The 19286-nt window shown below is 35.0% G+C and overlaps 2 protein-coding genes across 9 annotated transcripts in view; one reads left to right on the forward strand and one right to left on the reverse strand.

The window, feature by feature from the left end:
• Positions 1–19286, forward strand: part of PREPL (prolyl endopeptidase like) — a 52146-nt gene that overhangs the window by 21305 nt on the left and 11555 nt on the right. For 5 of the 8 annotated variants that reach the window (XM_050754097.1, XM_050754099.1, XM_050754100.1 and 2 more), the window contains 7 exons: positions 2854–2976; positions 4667–4733; positions 5289–5495; positions 6687–6822; positions 9895–10111; positions 10726–10911; positions 16584–16781. In XM_050754097.1, the coding sequence (XP_050610054.1) occupies positions 2854–2976; positions 4667–4733; positions 5289–5495; positions 6687–6822; positions 9895–10111; positions 10726–10911; positions 16584–16781 (1134 nt within the window). The remainder of the gene's footprint in view (positions 1–2853; positions 2977–4666; positions 4734–5288; positions 5496–6686; positions 6823–9894; positions 10112–10725; positions 10912–16583; positions 16782–19286) is intronic. The other 3 variants (XM_050754104.1, XM_050754098.1, XM_050754103.1) reach the window with 1 other exon arrangement.
• The window catches only part of SLC3A1 (solute carrier family 3 member 1), a 55641-nt gene continuing 54776 nt past the window's right edge, over positions 18422–19286 (reverse strand). The window contains exon 10 of the mRNA XM_050754106.1: positions 18422–18728. Within this exon, the coding sequence (XP_050610063.1) occupies positions 18588–18728 (141 nt within the window). The 3' untranslated portion in view covers positions 18422–18587. The remainder of the gene's footprint in view (positions 18729–19286) is intronic.

A 19286-nucleotide genomic window follows, 5' to 3' on the forward strand; every position in this document is an offset into this window, starting at 1 on the left:
CTGAAGGGCTGTCCATTGTCTTTCTACTTCACCATTTTTCTGTCTTTAGAGTTCAGCATCTTTGCCATGATAAAGTTAACACATAACATTCTCCTATTTTATAACAGCTTTCATTGTTAAAATGATTTAGTGGTGGGCCACTTGGGAAGTGGGAAGGAGTGCTTCTTTTAACCAGTAATGGAGTGATAGTGTACCAGTAACCTTCTTAAAATCTGAAGGTAAAGCCATCCTTACCTCAGCTCCATTGGGGGGTAGTACATGCCTTTGAAACAACTGGACTGCTTAAATTATTAAGATACCTGGCTAAAATGGATGGCTTTAGCTGTGTACCCTAATGATATTGCTAGCTGAAATTGAAATGAAAGCTTAAAACACTTAGCAGGTGTCCTTGGGACAGAACAAAAACCAAAAGTAACTTGGAGTACTTAATGAATATTATATAAAATATCAGTTTCCATGGAAGTAATTCCTTTGGAAGAGTTACTTAGAAAGCTGTTGAGTTCTGCTTGAATTTCATTAAGGCAGTCAAAAATCCTATTGCTTTCAGAGTTATTTTGGTTCAGATAAGCTCAGTTTATTTGGATTTAGGACAGAAAAAATGTTAATCAGGAATGTAAAGTTAAGAAGATGGGTTTTGGAGCCCGCTCTGTTGCTTTTGGCTCTGTGTTGGCTCTGGCTGTCAGTAAGAATGAGTATTTAAAAGTGACAGAACCCAGCTCCATGACCTAGAATGTGCTAAAAGCTACAGGGTAGTAAAGAGATAATCCTGACTCTACTTCAAAAGTTTTAATGGAGATTACAGAACAGACAATGCCGAATCTAGAAATGCAAAGGCAGCTCCTATTGCTATTTTACAGTTTCAGGATAGATTTCTAGTCATCTTCTGACTTATGATGGTGATATGAGGGGATTATTGATATAGATATCATGTCTCACCACTTTAAAGATCAACCATAGATTTTGTAGAAATGCTTTAAAAAATGAATGAAAAATAAAAATATAAGCTTCCAATATTTAATCTTTGAATAATTACTCAAAAAAATTAACTGTATGGAATGAGGTGGCACACACCTATAGTCCCATCTACTTGGGAGGCTGAGGCAGGAAGATTGCTTGAGCCCAGGAGTTTGAGTCCAGCCTGGGCAACATAGTGAGACCGTGTCTCTTAAAAAAAATTCAGAATATTATATGATTGTAAGTAGAGGCTAAATGATTGAGACTATCATAACAACCATTATTGCTAATTTTAATCTAATTCAAATAATAATGTATCGCAAAAAAATCTAAAAGGAAAACCTGTGTGAAAATGATTATTTTCCATTTAATTTATTTTGGTGATTTTTCTGTTATATTCTTGTGTTTAATTTTAGATTGTACACTCTTTGTAATATAAACTATATTTATAGCTTACATTCTCTACAATTTTGGTAAAGTATCTTGGACATATTTATGCAATAAATACTTTCCAGCTGTTGGAGGTCTTTACCAAAGACTTAAGTCCCCACTCTGTACAAATCACTGTACAATTGTCATCTTTGGCAGAAAAGCTGAAGTAAAAAATCTTGGCCAGAATTCTTTTGCTTAAACAAGGCAAATCATTGGAGTGTTGAATTATTGAACAGTTTTTAAATTTGAAAACTGAAGTTTTGCTTTATCCAAGTTGTAATGATTTATATGATATTTATTTGCTTACCAGAACTCAAATAAAGCTCTTAGCTTATTAGTCACTCTTGATAAGACACAGTGAATGCTTGTTTAGCTTTCATCTATATCTCCACTCATGTTCATTAATTTTGTATTATTTTTCCTGGTTCTTCCTTTCATAAAGTGAACATACTATTTTTCCTTAAAGAAACTGTAAAAGGAGCTCTGTTTCATTAGGCATTAATTCCTCTTTTTTTTTTTTTTTTTGAGACAGGGTCTCACTCTGCATGCTGGAGTGCAATGGCATGATCACGCCTCACTGCAGCCTCGACCTCCCGGGCTCAGGTGATCCCTCCCACCTCAGCTTCCGAAGTAGCTGGGACTACAGGCATGTGCCATCACACCTGGCTAAATTTTTTTGTATTTTTTATAGAGATGGGGTCTCACCATGTTGCCCAGGCTGGTCTTGAATTCCTGGGCTCAAGTGATCCATTCTCCTTGGCCTCCCACAGTGCTGGGGTTACAGGCGTGAGCCACTGCGCCTCGCCAGTTCACTTTTTGATTTGATAAACAGTTCTGTTTTGGGGGTTAGTTATTCCCACAAGAAAAGAAAATTATATCCCTTGGTTCTCAGACCCATTTAAATTTTAAAAATTTAAAAAGTAAAAAATTATAGTTAATGAAGTAGGAAACTATTTCTTACCACTCTGGCTGTGAATAAAATAATAGTGAACATTTACTAGTAATGATAATGTCTTCCACTTCTTTGATATTTCCCTTCCTTTAGGAGGTACTTCAGTACTTATAAAACTCCAAATATTTTGTTATCTACCTGACTTTCCTATTAAATATGTAAAAGTTCATGGAATTTTATTTTCTCCTTAATTGTGTATAAATTTTCCCCATAGTATTTCTGAACATTTTTCTGAGCTTCTTAGTATTCCTGCTGCTTAAAGACTTACTCATCTAAAATAATCGTATAACCATCAAATGTCTATCTTATTTCCTTTGTTTACTTTTTTTAATGAAAAAGAGATCTTTTTATTGATGAGCCTAGGAAAGAACATTTAAAATCTGTGAAATGCATACTATTTAATCTTATTTATTTTTTGTACAATATTAGGTCTATACCATAGACCTTATCTTTAAAAAGCAAAAGTTTTTTTCCCCTAGTTTGAAATATTTTGATCATAACAAAACTTTTTCCAGGATCTTCAGCCTGTTAAACAAGAAAACGAAAAACCCCTTCCAGAAAACATGGATGCATTTGAAAAAGTGAGAACAAAATTAGAAACACAGCCACAAGAAGAATATGAAATCATCAATGTGGAAGTAAGATATCTCATGTCTTTAAAAAAATTTTTTTATATTACCAATCGATGCAAATGAGATACCTTGTGGTTTAGAGACATAATCTACATCAAGATTATACTACTTTTGGCCTTTAAAATGTGCTGAAAAACTTAAAAAGCAAAGACTTCACAGATTGTGATCACACAATGTGATCCTTTACATCTTTCAATAAATGTAATGATCGAAACTAAGATGAATTTTCAACTGTAATATATTAATTCTGGTTTTTGCAAACAATCAGTTCTGATTGAAAAAAAAAAAATTAAGAGACAGGGTCTCACTACGTTGCCCAAGCTGATCTTGAACTCCTAGGCTCAAGGAACCCTCCCACCTCGGCCTCCCAAAGTGCTGAGATTATAGGTGTGAGCTGCCATGCCCAGCCCTGATTTAAGAATTTTTTAATGATTCTAAGGAGAAGTTCAAATGAAACTAGTTCATACTTTGTTATTATTTGAAAATTACTTGATTGTTTTGTCTAAATTTTTTAATAAAAGGAATTCACTTTAAGTAGTATAATACCATGAAAGCCAAGTATCTGTTTAACCATTTTATGGTTATCACAATCATAAATATTCAATCAAAATGAATTGAGGGCCGGCGCGCAGTGGCTTACACCTGTAATCCCAGCACTTCGGGAGGTCAAGGTGGGCAGATCACCTGAGGTCAGGAGTTCAAGACTAGCTTAGCCAACATGGTGAAACTCCATCTCTACTAAAAATACAAAACTTAGCTGGGCATGGTGGCGGGTGCCTGTAGTCCTAGTCACTCGGGAGGCTGAGGCAGGAGAATCGCTTGAACTCAGGATGCGGAGGTTGCAGTGAGCTGAGATTGCACCACTGCACTCCAGCCTGGGTGACAGAGCAAGACTCTGTCTCAAAAAAAATAAAAAAAGAAAGAAAGAAATGAATTGAATTTTCAATACGATTGGAAAATAGAACCACAATAGGTGAAAATCACATACATAATAGAATAGAAATAGTAGGTTAAGAATAAGGAACTCCAGGTTCAAATTATGCCGCTAACAGATAATAAATGTGTTGTAAGCCACTGAAATCATATCAACCAATCAATTACATTTAATATGTAGGCATTAGACAAGAATACTCTTTAAATTTTGGTAATATTCATTCTCTCAATTTCAAATTGTATTTGTCACCCTACAGCAGATGAAATAGTTTGTATTAAATCAAGACTGTGTATAGTTGTTGGTGACAGCGTATTTTAAAGGAAAGAGTTTCAGAAAGTTATTGACTGGGTTTTCAGGCTAGTCTGAGCCACAGTTTCCTCATCTGCATCATTTTGGATTATCTTAAAGATGCCACTTGATTTCTGTTAATTGACCCCCACTGTACAGGTATCAGATGTTTCTAAAATATAGCAGAAGTGGTTTGTACAATTGTGAGAACTAATAGATTTTGTTATACCTTTTCTTTATTGCCTCTTGTTTATCTATTAAAAACCCCGCTAGTGGTCATGAACATATGAAAACCATATCTTATCAACTATATTGTAAAAATGGTCAATTTTATATTTCATATGTATTTATTCACATACTTCAACAGGTCTGTTTTTGTAAGAGGCCTCATTTCATCTTCATCTTGAATAGTCAGACCATGAAAAGGTTAATTAAATTGTTTTTAAGTAAATTGCGTGTTTCTTTTATCATCAGGTTAAACATGGTGGTTTTGTTTATTACCAAGAAGGTTGTTGCTTGGTTCGTTCCAAAGATGAAGAAGGTACACCACAGTTTTTCTTTTTACATGCTCTAATTTTCAGATTTCATATTTTTATAGGAAATTTATTAGTTTCTCAAAGATAGAGAAAAGATTTTTTTAAAGATTATTTCTGAATTTATTTAAATGACTAGTTTTTAATCTCTGGGTTTGTGTAAGATACAGACTCAGAAGCTTTGGCAGGGAGAATGGAGACGGCATCTAGCATTTTTTGAGCATCTGCTGTGTCTTAGGTACTATGCTAGGCACTTGACATATATTATTGATTGTCATTTATATTCACTTTCTAGATTCTGTATGGTCTGTAAATACTAAACTAGACTATAACAATATCAAATAATGTCTCATAGGTTGATGCACGGAATAATATTGAATAGCATAAGGTAATATTAAATAACTTATTGTCAGTTTATGTGCAAGTTAAGCTGCCATTGTTGAAAGAAGCTAGGATATGACCTCTTACAGAATGGGAATTCTAATTTAAAACATTAAAATACAGTTTTAATTTTTTAAAGTACATCCTGTGAAAGTATCACTTTCATATTTTTCTTTATGCAGCAGACAATGATAATTATGAAGTTTTATTCAATTTGGAGGAACTTAAGTTAGACCAGCCCTTCATTGATTGTATCAGAGTTGCTCCAGATGAAAAATATGTGGCTGCCAAGATAAGAACTGAGGATTCTGAAGCATCTACCTGTGTAATTATAAAGCTCAGCGATCAGCCTGTAATGGAAGCTTCTTTCCCAAATGTGTCCAGTTTTGGTAAGCCACCAACCAAATAGTTCTCTGTTGAAAGGCGACAGTAACACTTGAAACATTTTTTTTGGCCCATGTGAGTGAGGGAGAAGGTGAATGCCTGATCCACATATCCCTGTGCACTATACATCTTCCTATGTACCTCTTATTCAGGAAACCTTGCCTTGTTTAACTATATATCTAGATGGGTAATTTTGAAATACTCGTGTTTTTGAAAGAGTTATAATTAGAGTCCATGTCATACAATGCATTTTGATTTATCAGTAATTCTTTGCCAAATTATTATCTAGAATAAATTTTTACACGTAAGTCGCATCTTAATATTTTATTCAACTTTAAGCTTGAATATATTTTTTCAATTTCATGTTATTTTATAGAACTGTTAACAGCAAATTGCCCAAAGTCACTGCCCAAAGAACTTGGTATGTGTTAAACTAACCTATTTATCAATGGAAGCTGTGACATTTTTAGTAATAGAACTAACTTTAAATTTAGCATCGAGTGGTACATATGTTACATTTTGTCCTCTCTTTTCATATTCTGCCATCATTTTCTCCATTGTTTAAATTTTATTGCAGTGAATTGAAATTATACCCTAACTATTGAATTCTAAGACATATATTGTGTACATTTTAACTTGTGAAATCACGGTGCATATTATACAATGATTTACAATCACTGTCAGCCAGGTGGCAGTCATGATGTAATTGTGTGCAAACTTCTGTTGACAGCTTCTGGTGGGATCAAGAATCAGCGTAAAATTGTGTTTGGTAGTTGGAGATATCCTGTGGCTTGAAAGCAGACAGAGAAGGTGGTTTACACATGAGAGAAAGATGCAGTATTTCTTCAGACTTACAGTTTCAAGTTGTAGATTGAAAGGGAATTCACCTCCTAAAAGCAAATGTGACTTTATCAATGTATTTGCTAAATATTGAGCATTTAGCTCTTATTTAGAAACTTGAGTACCCTGAGACTGATAACTACTTGAAACCTTGGAATGGTGTAGTAGTGGTTTATTCTCAGGAAAGCTCTCTGGCTTATATACAGCACAGATTAGATACTGTCAAATATTTAGATTTCCAGGGATAAACTTGTACATGTTCTCATTGGCGTTCAGAATTAGAATGTGCTGTGCCTTTTTTTTTTTTAAATGGTATGCAGGTGATTACGTATAATTCTCTCATTATTTTCTTTCAGAATGGGTAAAGGATGAGGAAGATGAAGATGTTTTATTCTACACCTTCCAGAGGAACCTTCGCTGTCATGACGTATATCGAGCCACTTTTGGTGATAACAAACGTAATGAACGTTTTTACACAGAAAAAGACCCAAGGTACTAAAGTAATATAATTAAATCTTTTTCTCCAGAACATTTCTCCAGTTATTTAAAGTACTGACCTTGGTTGACTTAAAATGTTTATTTTGGTTGGAACCAGGAATAATAAGGCTAAAACGATCATTCTTTTATTAGTTGTTTGTATTCAAAATTGGAGTCTGGTAATATTCAAAATCAGAGTAAATACAAATATGTCACCACCATTTTATTAAAAACTGAAATTGATTTTGTGAATTACAACATAGTTCATTCATGTAAATTCATGATGACCTAGAACTGCTAGATTGTGAACAGACTGAGTCTATTTCACCTTTGCATGTTAATTGATAAGCATGTTAATTGATAAGGGTGCCAGGTTTGTATAGTGCTATTTAGTCAGTGTCTATTGCTTAAATAAATGGTATACTTAGATAGGCATCTCTCTTTCAAACTAAAACTTTACCCTTGTTCCTGATGATTGTTGAGTACCTTTTAACCATTAAATTCTTAGTAATATATAGAAGAATTTAAAGTATGTGTTGTTACTAAATTATAAATTAAAATTCAAAAATGTATTATTGTGCTAGGTGAAAAAATTGAATGTATGTTATGGTTTCAATTGGATATCAAGGAAAAAAGATGCATTTTTTAGAAGATTGAAAGGAAATATACCCAAAGCACTAACAATGGTTTTTTTTTTCTACTTTCCTTTTTGTAATAAGCATTATTATTTTTATAATCATAGAGAAAATGCATTTTAAATTTAAAAATAAGTATCAATAGAAATAATTGGAAAAAAGATTAACATCTAGTTCTTTACATTTCTTATATTCTTTTAGACACATTTTACCCTAGAGCCACTTGTGTTCTCACTTCCTGTAACCACATATCTACCGACTATTTGATCACATAGTGATCAAATATATATAAACAAAAATATATAAAAACAGCAAAGAAAGTGTTGAAAATAAAGAGCAAAGTAGGGTAGGGGGCTTGCCCTACAATTACATATTAAAGCATATAAAGCAATAACAGTAAAAATAATAAAAATTGATAGACAAATAACAGAGCCTAAATAAATAACTCTAAAACAGATCTTAGTATATATGAAATTTTATAGGATAAAAGGCATCACAAACTAATGAAAAACGAATGGGTGTTATTTTATAATGCAATGGGAAATACTATTTGGAAAAAAATAATTTTCATCATTGCATATGTCAGCATACATTCCTAAGGGATTTAAAGAATCCATTGAGAAAAATAATTTTTTAAATTAGATGAAAATATAAGCTTTTTACTCACCTTGGTTGGAATATTTTTGAAACATAAAATCAATATAAGAAATTACAAAGGGTAGTAGCAGTCTCGATTACCTAAAATATTAAACTCCAGTCAAAAACTACAAAAACTATTGTAAATAGTTAAAATCTAGATAACAAAATGGAGGAAAGTGTTTTCAACAAAAAGACAAGTTTATATTCTTAATTTTTTTTTTTTTTTTTTTTTTTAAATGGAGTCTCGTTCTGTTGCCCAGACTGGAGTGCAGTGTTGCGATCTCAGCTCACTGCAACCTCTGCCTCCCAGGTTCAAGCGATTCTCCTGCCTCAGCCTACCAGGTAGCTGGGATTACAGGCACCTGCCACGATACCTGGCTAACTTTTGTATTTTTTGTGGAGATGGGGTTTCACCATGTTGGCCAGAGTGGTCTTGAACTCCTGATCTCAGGTGATCTGCCTGCTTTGGCCTCCCAAAGTGTTGGGATTACAGGTGTGAGCCACTGCACCCAGCCAATATTCTTAATTTATAAAGAACTATTTACATATTAATAATTTAAGCTACATTCCAAGTTTAAAATAGATACAGACATTTCACAAAAGACATACGACTGACAAATAAACATGGTAATGTGATCCAATACAGAAGAAATTTTACCAAACTATAAGCAGCTGTTATTTGGGGACACTGGGATTCTTTCTATTTTTCAGTAGTTTCAGTATAAATTACTTTTATAATAAGGAAAACTATAAATATAACATTTAAAGCCACCCAGTACGTTAGTATAGTGCTTCTAGGATATTATTTGATTATATTCATCAAGTCATAAAAATACACTTAATTATTAAATTAGTATTTCTATTTCTAAAAATTTGTCCTGGGAAAATAATTGTGAAGATCATGGAAGGGGAAAATATCTTCATGAATATGTTCCTTGTTGTATTGTTTATTATAATGAAACATTAAAATCTAAATTTTTAAGAATTATCACATATATTAGGTAGCCATTAAACCTGTTATAATATTAGGTAGCCATTAAAAATAATAATCACAAAGACTTTCAACTCACATAGGGAGAAAATTGATATATGAAATAAGAAATACAGAATCAAAAATTGTATCTATATTATAATTACATCTATTTAAAGACATGCATGAAATATAAATATACCTTAGAAGGAAAAATATAAAAAGTAAAATAGCTATGTTAATGTTTTAAATGTGTTACATTAGTAAGATTGTGAGGGGTTTTCTTCCTATTCTATTTTGTCGTGAAAACTGGGAGAAAGGAAAAAAACCATCCAAGATGCATACAGAGAAAGAAGAAAATAAAAATAACTCCGTGTCTCTTTTATTCCCTATTTGTGTCTCCTATAGAAATTTTATCTCCTCTTCTCAGCAAAAAGCTGTATTATCTACTCCTGTGATTGAGATATGACGTCTGTAGTTTACCTTGAAATGCATCCAAATAAAGATGGATTAATAGATGCATAGATATGTGATAAAATATAGCAAAGTGTTAGCAATGATGGAATTGAGATGGTTTTTTTCAACTTTTCTGTATTTTTGAAAAACATTCATGATAAAATGTTAGAAGTAAATGATTTTGAATGCCCTTTAGGAGAAAATGAGAAAAATAATAGCTAACTGTTAAAGTTACAAGTGATATTCACTAAGGAATTATTTTTATTTCCTATCTGCATTGTAAATCAACATGTATACCGACCACCTCTGAGATACTGTCCTTAACAAGGTAGCATGCATCTGAAATAAACTGTGATCTCATGTTTCTCTCTCTCTCTCTCTCTCTAGCTACTTTGTTTTCCTTTATCTTACAAAAGATAGTCGTTTCCTCACCATAAATATTATGAACAAGACTACTTCTGAAGTGTGGTTGATAGATGGCCTGAGCCCTTGGGACCCACCAGTGCTTATTCAGAAGCGAATACATGGGGTCCTTTACTATGTTGAACACAGAGATGATGAATTATACATTCTCACTAATGTTGGAGAGCCTACAGAATTTAAGGTAATCCTAGATGCTCCTTGTTCCCATTTGGGCTGTTAAGAAGTATCACACTTTGATCAACAACATTTCTTGCTCCCAGAGCTCATTGTTTTATAAATTGATGCCACTTTCCTATGTATAACCAATCCCATTTCTTTTCCCTTGAGCTAATGCTTCTACATATTTTCATTGTGCCTAAAAAGTTAGTAAATAAAACATATTCTGTCCTGAGTTTATGTTATCAAAATCAAACTTAGTAGCTTAAAAGAGCAAACTTATAAACTCGTGATTTTATGAGTTGGCAATTTGGATTGATCTCAGCTAGGCAGTTCTTCTGCTGGTATCAGCTAAGCTCACTGATGTATCTGTAGTCAATCAGCTAGCTGTCAATGCCCTCACTCAAATGTCCAGTGGTTGGCTAAGCACTGAGTCATACTGTCTCGCCACCCAGCAGGCTAGTTAGGACTCATTCATATGGTGATGGTCACATTTTATCCCTGATGTAGAGTTAGTTCCTTCAGCTCTTCATAAAATAGTGAGGACTAGTACGGTCTAGTTCTCAGTGATTTCATCTCTGGAATGCTGTAGCCTTCATGTTTTCTTACCTGTATGTCTTCTAACTTTGTTCCATGTAGCTAATGAGAACAGCAGCTGATACCCCTGCAATTATGAATTGGGATTTATTTTTTACAATGAAGAGAAATACAAAAGTGATAGACTTGGACATGTTTAAGGATCACTGTGTTCTATTTCTGAAGCACAGCAATCTCCTTTATGTTAATGTGATTGGTCTGGCTGATGATTCAGTTCGGTCTCTAAAGGTATGTTTAATTTTCAGAAGTTAATACTATTAATCAAAATATATATGCAGTTTAGTTTAACAGAACATCACATTTTGAATAGTGGCAGCAGTGTTCTTTTTCTTAAAAGGAATTTAATTTAAATGGAATTTAGCAAACTCACTGTTGGGTTTAGGAGGGTTATCTTAGAATTACTTAGAGGATCTTGCTTTTTATGCAGTTTTACTTAAAACAGTGTCTTATGGCATGGACTTCAGAAGTAGAGTTAAGTGCTAATATTTCTCTTTCTGTATTTCTCTATACCTCATATATCTCTGCAACTTTAGGTATAGCAATAACTCAGGCCAAACTTGGTAACTAGTGCCTAAACACTGACTGCTGCTCCCCCGTCCCACATCCCCAGAGGGACAGTAGTGGTACCCACTGTGTTTTTAGCCACTACATGCTTGTGTCTGCATCATCTTCTCTCTGCCAGTTTTCTTATCCACGGGGAATGCAGCGAGCAAACTTTGGTTTCTTTCAATGTAGGAGTAGCAGTGATCGCTACAGCAGCACAGAAGGGTAATAGTGGCAAGACTGCTTGGCAAGCTGACTAGTTGATACTGCTTGTGGCTACCAGGAAAGATAACCTGCCTTCACAAGTGAACTTCCTAAAATTGGTGAATGACAACCTTATTGCCTAGTTTTAAAGCAGCATTAACATGTGAGTTAAGGTAGTAGGCACTGAAGGGAAGAGGATGGCTTCCATTTTGTTTGATATGAAAAGAGTTATTGAGCCAGTTGATGAGCAAACAGCATAGACCACTTATATGTCCCTAACTCCAGTATTGTTAAAACTCCTGTCAAAATGCAATTTCAATCAATTCAGTGGCTTTTTATTGAACTTTTATGTGCACAATACTGTATCGGGCATTATAGAGTCGAAAGCTGTTAAAGTAGAATATCCTAGCCTTAAGGAGGATATAGTTAATAAGATTAGACTAGTACACAAAGGTCAAGTATATCATGGATTTAAATAAGTAATATCAAAAACATAAAATGTGCTGTGGGGCTCAAACTAGAGAAAGAAGGCCCAGGCAAGCTTTTGGTAAAGTTGGTTGAATGTGAAATAAACCAAAGAGGAGAGATAGGATTTTGACAGGTAGAGAGGGGATGGTATTCCAAGATGAGAAAGCCATCAAATGAAGCGCTATGCTCTGACATTCAGAAAATGTTCGGGGAACTGTTAATTGTTCTGTTTTATTAAAGCGCTATACATTTCTGGGGGATGAAGCCATGATTTGACTTTTTGTGAGTGTCAATTTGAGGAATTTATTAACAAATTATGAAAGGTAACATTTGAAGTTTTTGAGCAAACACTAAACCAAAAAGAAGTAAGCGACAGGAAGCTAGTTTTGAGATTGTTTTATTGGTATAAATAAGATATAACAAGGACCTGAAACAACTGAAATTCTCCAACTACTCCCTAAAATCAGAAGATCAAATGTAATGTCTGGTCTCTTAGGACACTATGTAAGTATCCTAAAACCAAAATGGTGATTGACTTGAGGTATTTCCTTATTGTCTTCATCTGCTGGCGTGCAAAGTATTTCTTTTCACTTGCTAATTTTTAAAATTTTAATATTATTATTTTAGATAGTATTTCTTTATTTTAACTTTTATTTTACTTTCAGGGGTACATGTGCAGGTTGGTTTAATAGATAAATTGTGTGTCACAGGGGTTTAATATACCTATTATTTTGTCACTCAGGTAATAAGCATAGTACACAATAGGTAGTTTTTCAGTCCTCATCCTCCTTTAACCCTCACGTAGGCCCCAGTGTCTGTTACTCTCTTCTTTGTGTCTATATGGACTCAAATGTTTCGCTCCCACTTTTAAGTGAGAACATGTGGTGTTTGATTTTCTGTTCCTCTGTTGGCTTGCTTAGGATAATGGCCTCCAGCTTCATCCATGTTGCTGCAAAGAACATTATCTCTTTCTTTTTTACGGCTGCGTAGTATTCTGTGGTGTATCTGTACCACATTTTCTGTATGCAGTCTATCACTGATGGACATTTAGGTTGATTCCATGTCTTTGCTATTGTGATGAACATAATGTGTGCATGTGTCTTTATGGTAGAGCGATTTGTATTCCTTTGGTTATATACCCAATAATGGGACTGCTGAGTCAAATCATAGTTCTGTTTTACATTCTTTGAGAAATTCCCAAACTGCTTTCCACAGTGGCTGAACTTACATTTCCACTAGCAGTGTATAAGCTTTCCCTTTTTTCTACAGCCTCACCAGCATCTGTTATATTTTAACTTTGTAACTACAGTCATGCTAACTGATGTGAGATGGTATCTCATTGTGGTTTTGATTTGCATTCCTCTAATGATTAGTGATGTTGAGCATATTGTTTTCGTATGCTTGTTGGCTGCATGTATGTCTTCTTTTAAAAATGTCTGTTCATGTCCTTTGCCCACTTTTTTATGGTGGTGGGGTTTTTTTCTGTTTTTGTCTGTTTTGCTTGTTAATTTAAGTTCCTTATAAATTCTGGATACTAGACCTTTGTCAGATGCATAATTTGTGAATATTTCCTCCCATTCTGTAGGTTGTCTATTTACTCTGTTGATAGTTTATTTTGCTGTACAGGAGCTCTTTAGTTTCCATTTGCCAATTTGTGGTTTTGTTGCAATTGCTTCGGCATCTTTGTCATAAAAATCTTAGCCCTTGTCTAGAATTATATTTCCTAGGTTTTCTTCAAGGGTTTTTATAGTCTTAGGTTTTACATTTAAGTCTTCAATTCATCTTGAGTTGATTTTTATATATGATGTAAGGAAGGGATCCAGTTTTCCATCTTCTGCCTATGGCTAACCATTTACATGTTAACTGGTGCTAAATTTAGACATTTTCAGTTGGGAAACTGGTGGAGCATCTATTCTTATTTCAATCTGTATGAATAGGAATGGGAGAGGATATATAATTTCTAGCAATGCACTTGTTACAACAAAATTCTATGTCAGGAAAGCTAGAAATGTCATGTGGAGTTTACTCTGCTATATGATTTGACTTCTAAGTAAATAATGACCTTTTATATTTTTTGTATTCTTATTTTAAAGATATGCACCAGTTTCCATGGTTTTAAATTCCATTAGAACAAACATTATGCCTTTAATTTATTCTGTATCTTCTATCTCTTCATTTTCTGACCCTTCCCAAATGATAGTACCTATTATGACTTGTACAATGTTCTAGTCATCATCAAGTGGAATTAAATATTACTTGATCTTTCTGGTTAGTACCTGGTATATAATAAAGAGAATTTTATAGATCAGACCGTTTTTATGAACCTGGATAATATTAATTAATATCCACAGATAGTGCCATACACAAAAGACAAAATATTTAACCAAAGTGTGAGTGCATTATAAAATATTTCTATATGTAATATCTCTGCCTAGTGGGCACTTGACTAAAAGATCTTTTTAAATTCAATCTCAGCCTATAATCCCAGCACTTCGGGAGACCAAGGCAGGCGGATCACCTGAGGTCAGGAGTTCAGGACCACCCTGGCCAACATGGCAAAACCTTATCTCTACTAAAAATACAAAAAATATAAAATACAAAAAATACTAAAAATACAAAAACTAGCCAGGCATGGTGGCAGGCGCCTATAGTCCCAGCTATTCTGGAGGCTGAGGCAGGAGAGTTGCTTGAACCCGGAAAGTGGAAGCTGCAGTGAGCCGAGATCACGCCACTGCATTCCAGCCTGGGTGCAAGAGCAAGACTCCATCTCTAAATAAATAAATAAATTCTGTCTTAGCAATAGAAATGTAAAACCCTTCACGTACTTGCCTCCTATCCTTGGTCATCATGCCATCAGTATTTTCTGGAAGTATTTTTTTTTTTTTTTGGTCACAAAAAGAAGTTATGATATTTAATTGAGGCCAGTTGGGACGTTTTTTGCTGTATGCTAACATCAGTTTTATTTAGAGGAGGTATCTGCATACTCAGGCCACTTTTCTTTTGGCATGTATATCTTAATCATTCTTTTGATGAAATAACTATAGTTTGCTGTTAGAATGCTAAAACTGAACCTGTTTCTGTCAGGTATCTAAGGAATGTCTCCCTTTCTCCTGGCCTACATACTCTCTGGTGCTGTCCATTAATATACACAGATACACTGCAGGCTTATCTCAATAGGAAACTAACTTAAGATATCCTTGAGTTAGTTAATACTTATATCTGCATTAGCTGGATGAACTTTTAAAAGTCCATAGCCATGAAACAGTTTTTATTATGATTAAAACATTAACGTTGGTCCCATTAGTTTTAGAAAAACACCAAAAATACTTTTTGGTTTACTGGAACCACTTGTTTTAAAGCTAAGACAGCTTACTACATGGGTCACATAGAGACTGTCCTGAAGTCTCACCAAAGGGCAGAAAAACTTGAGCTTCCATGGGCTAAGGAACCTTGTACCCTCACTTTGAGGCCTGGTTATGAGGTTTGTAGCAGTGCTTCCTTTTTTTCCCTCTCAAGTCTCAGTTTGCTTGCTTATAACTGCTACCAGATTTCTCAATTTTTGTTTACATTTTACTCTCCAGTTATGGCTTAAATTTATCCTTTAAAGCCTTTAAAAGTTATCCTTTAAAACAACCCTCAATGTGAGAAGCATACATTAGGAACTTTTAGAGATTGCAACTAATGTGTTTCATGAAAATAGATTTTTTTTTCTATTAAGAAGAAGAAATTTGCTTAGAGAACGTAAACTCTGGCTGCAGTTGCTGCAGGTGGAATGGTATCCTCTTTATGCACAAATCCCCGGCTGCCCTTTTTCAATAGTGCCCACCAGTGATGTTTCTGTGCCTCTGATTTTCTAAGGAATTTGCTCTTTCTACAATTACTCAGGGAAAGAAAGGCAATTTTCTTTTAATATTCTGCCTCTCGGTACCATTTCTAACACTCTGTCAACCTGCTTACCAGAGTTCTTTAAAAGGTGTAAGAGGGATGTTAGTGGAAGGCTTGAAGCTGGACCCTGCTGCTCTAAGAGAATAAATTTTGATTCCTTTCCTTTTTTCTTAAAGTTAAGAACTTTGAGTATAATAGCTGTGAGTCTCTCAGAGTGGATGTGCCAGAAAAGGTTTTGTTCTGCACAATGGTTAGCCTAGGAGCTAAAAGTTAGAAACAAATTGCAAATGCCTTAATGCTGCTGAGCCCGTTTATAGCCCTGAAATAATAACTGTCATCACTGTGGCTATCCAGGCAGCAGGGTAAGAACTGGTGGGTAAATTATGAAAAACATACTCATGTGAGGGATTTCACGTTCTTTGAGAATGGAGATCTTGGCAGTGTCGGTAGGTTCTGGAATTACTATTTGATTTGCTCTTATTCTTCCATTTTACTATTTTATTATCCAAGCTTATACCCCAAAATAAACTTTTATGTTAAAGCCAATTTCATGTAAAGCTAGAATCATGATAAATCATTTTCCTACAGTTTGTCTTATTTTATTGGTCATTAATGTACAGTTTTGTTTTTTATTTGAAATATACTTTGTTGTGATAAAGTAATCCTTGAATGAGGCATCATGTGGTAACAAAAAGTAAACTACATATCCACATCATCTTGTTTGGAGAAGACTTAGAAATTTAATTAATGATACTTGGTGGCCTAAATAAAGAATAAAAATAGCTGTTTTATTTCTTTAGCTCCCTCCTTGGGCCTGTGGATTCATAATGGATACAAATTCTGACCCAAAGAACTGCCCCTTTCAACTCTGCTCTCCAATACGTCCCCCAAAATATTACACGTACAAGTTTGCAGAAGGCAAACTGTTTGAGGAAACTGGGCATGAAGACCCAATCACAAAGACTAGTCGTGTTTTACGCCTAGAAGCCAAAAGCAAGGTAGGTCTTGTAATCTTCACTTTCAGCTCCCATTTACCGAAAGCATACTGTTTGCCAGATGCTATGCAATTGTTGGAGTTACATTAGCACGGTTTCCTAACGTAGATTTCTTAGACCATAGTTAATACCCAAATGACTTTAGGGGTATGTGAATTTTTTTTTAACATTAATACTCATGTTTGTTTTAACATGGATTAGAAAATTTATAGCATGTCAAGCTTTTTATTTTACATGTTGTTTATGTCTGATTTTTTAAAGTTGATTTTAAGAAAAAATTAATAGTCAGAGTTGGTATGTAGTTATGGTAAAAATTGTGAAGGTGGCTAGAGTAAACTAGACTGATACAGTCCCTGCCCTCATGGAGCTTACATCTAGCAGGAAAGATGACATGTTTAAAAAGTCATTAATAACGTACTGACTGCTGCAAAGGAAGACATACTGAGTACAGTGGGAGCATAGAGCAAAGGGATTTTACCTAGTCTAGAGAGATCAGGGAAGTTTTCTCCAAGGAAGTTATGTCTCAGGTAAGACCACTAGGATGGTTAAGAGTAAACTAGAAAGGAGACAGGGGATTCCATTTTGTACAGAGGCCCTGAATTTGGGGAGAAATTATAAAATTCAAGAAGTGTAGGACTGGCCAGGTGCAGTGGCTCATGCCTGTAATCCCAATGCTTTTGGGAGGTGGATCACAAGGTCAGGAGATCAAGACCAGCCTGGCCAACATAGTGAAACCCCATCTCTACTAAAAATACAAAAAATTAGCTGGGCGTGGTGGCAGGTGCCTGTAATCTCAGTTACTCGGGAGGCTGAGGCAGGAGAATCCATTGAACCCAGGAGGCGAAGGTTGCAGTGAGTCAAGACCTTGCCACTGGCACTCCAGCCTGGGCAACAGAGCGAGACTCCATCTCAAAACAAAAAAAGAAGTGTAGGGCTAGGCACAGTGGCTCAAACTTGTAATCCCCACACTTTGGGGAGCCAAGCTGGGAGGATCACTTGAGCCCAGAAGTTAGAGACCAACCTGGGCAATATAGTGAGACATCTCTACAAAAACCAAAAATATTAGCCAGGCATGGTGGCATATGCTTGTAGTCCCTGCTTCTTGGGAAGCTGATGTGGGAGGATTGCTTGAGCCTAGGAGGTTGAGGCTGCAGTGAGCTGTGATTACGCCATTGCATTCCAGCCTAAGTGACAGAGTAAGATCCTGTCTCAGAAAAAATCAAATATAAAGGAGGCCATTATGGTCAAAATCAAGTAAAAGAGGGAAGATTGGCAGGGTGAGGAGTAGAGAGAGAAGAGACATAGAAAAGGAAATAACAAATATCCATATTCCAGGTATACTCAATATATAGAATTTATAAATTTGTGCAAGTAGGGAAAAAATTAATATATAAACTATAGCCTTGAATTTAAGGAGTCATCAGACTTTAGCATATCATATATCAGATAATTTCACGTGTGCTGACACAATGAATTACAACACAAGCCTTTTATTCTTAGGAATTTTTTTCTTTAATTCATTTGTTTTTCTCTGAAAATCTTTAAATATTAATATTTTTATATTACAAAAGCAATACATGCTTGTTGAAACAGATGCAAAAATACAGAACAAATAAATCTTAAATGACTGCTTCTCAGTACCATTTGCTTGCTGCACCTCTTAGAAATAATCATTATGGCTGGGCGCAGTGGCTCACGCCTGTAATCCCAGCACTTTGGGAGACTGAGGCGGGTGGATCACGAGGTCGGTAGATCAAGACCATCCTGGCTAACACGGTGAAACCCCGTCTCTACTAAAAATACAAAAAATTAACCGGGTGGTGGCGGGCGCCTATAGTCCCAGCTACTTGGGAGGCTGAGGCAGGAGAATGGCGTGAACCCGGGAGGCGGAGCTTGCAGTGAGCCGAGATCGCGCCACGGCACTTCAGCTCTGGGTGACAGAGCGAGACTCTGTCTCAAAAAAAAAAAAAAAAAGAAATAATCATTGTTAGCCACTTAGTGTATTATCTTTTACATAAGGTTTTGTTTGGTTTTACAAACATGGAATTATACTAGTCTATCAAAATGTTGTAACTGTTGGACCCGAAATGGAAAGAACAGTTAAGCGCCATGTTCTTGGAGAGCCAAGAGGGAAGAAGAGAAGCAGCTGCTGAATGGAAGCTGCTGTACCTTTCCACAGGCATTTTAGTACTGCTGGCAAACCCAGATCCAGCCCATCACAGGACTAGCTACTCTTTTACCTCTTCCTTTCAAAAGTTTTCAACAAGCAAGTTTTTCTGATTGTATAATTGAAGTTGGGAAAGAGGTAAGGGGCAAAAAGACCCATATTGTTTTATAGAAATTAATCTACATCAAGTTTTATAAAAGTGAATCTTACTAAAAGTGACAGTTAACAATGTCATAACAACGTGGGTATTTTAAAGAAGAATGAGAGGAGGATTTCCTCCTTATTTGATAATATTTTGATGTCTCCAGTTATTGCCCCAAAGTGAAGTTTTCAAAATGAGA

Source organism: Macaca thibetana, chromosome 13, assembly GCF_024542745.1.
Source record: "Macaca thibetana thibetana isolate TM-01 chromosome 13, ASM2454274v1, whole genome shotgun sequence".
NCBI lineage: Eukaryota > Metazoa > Chordata > Mammalia > Primates > Cercopithecidae > Macaca > Macaca thibetana.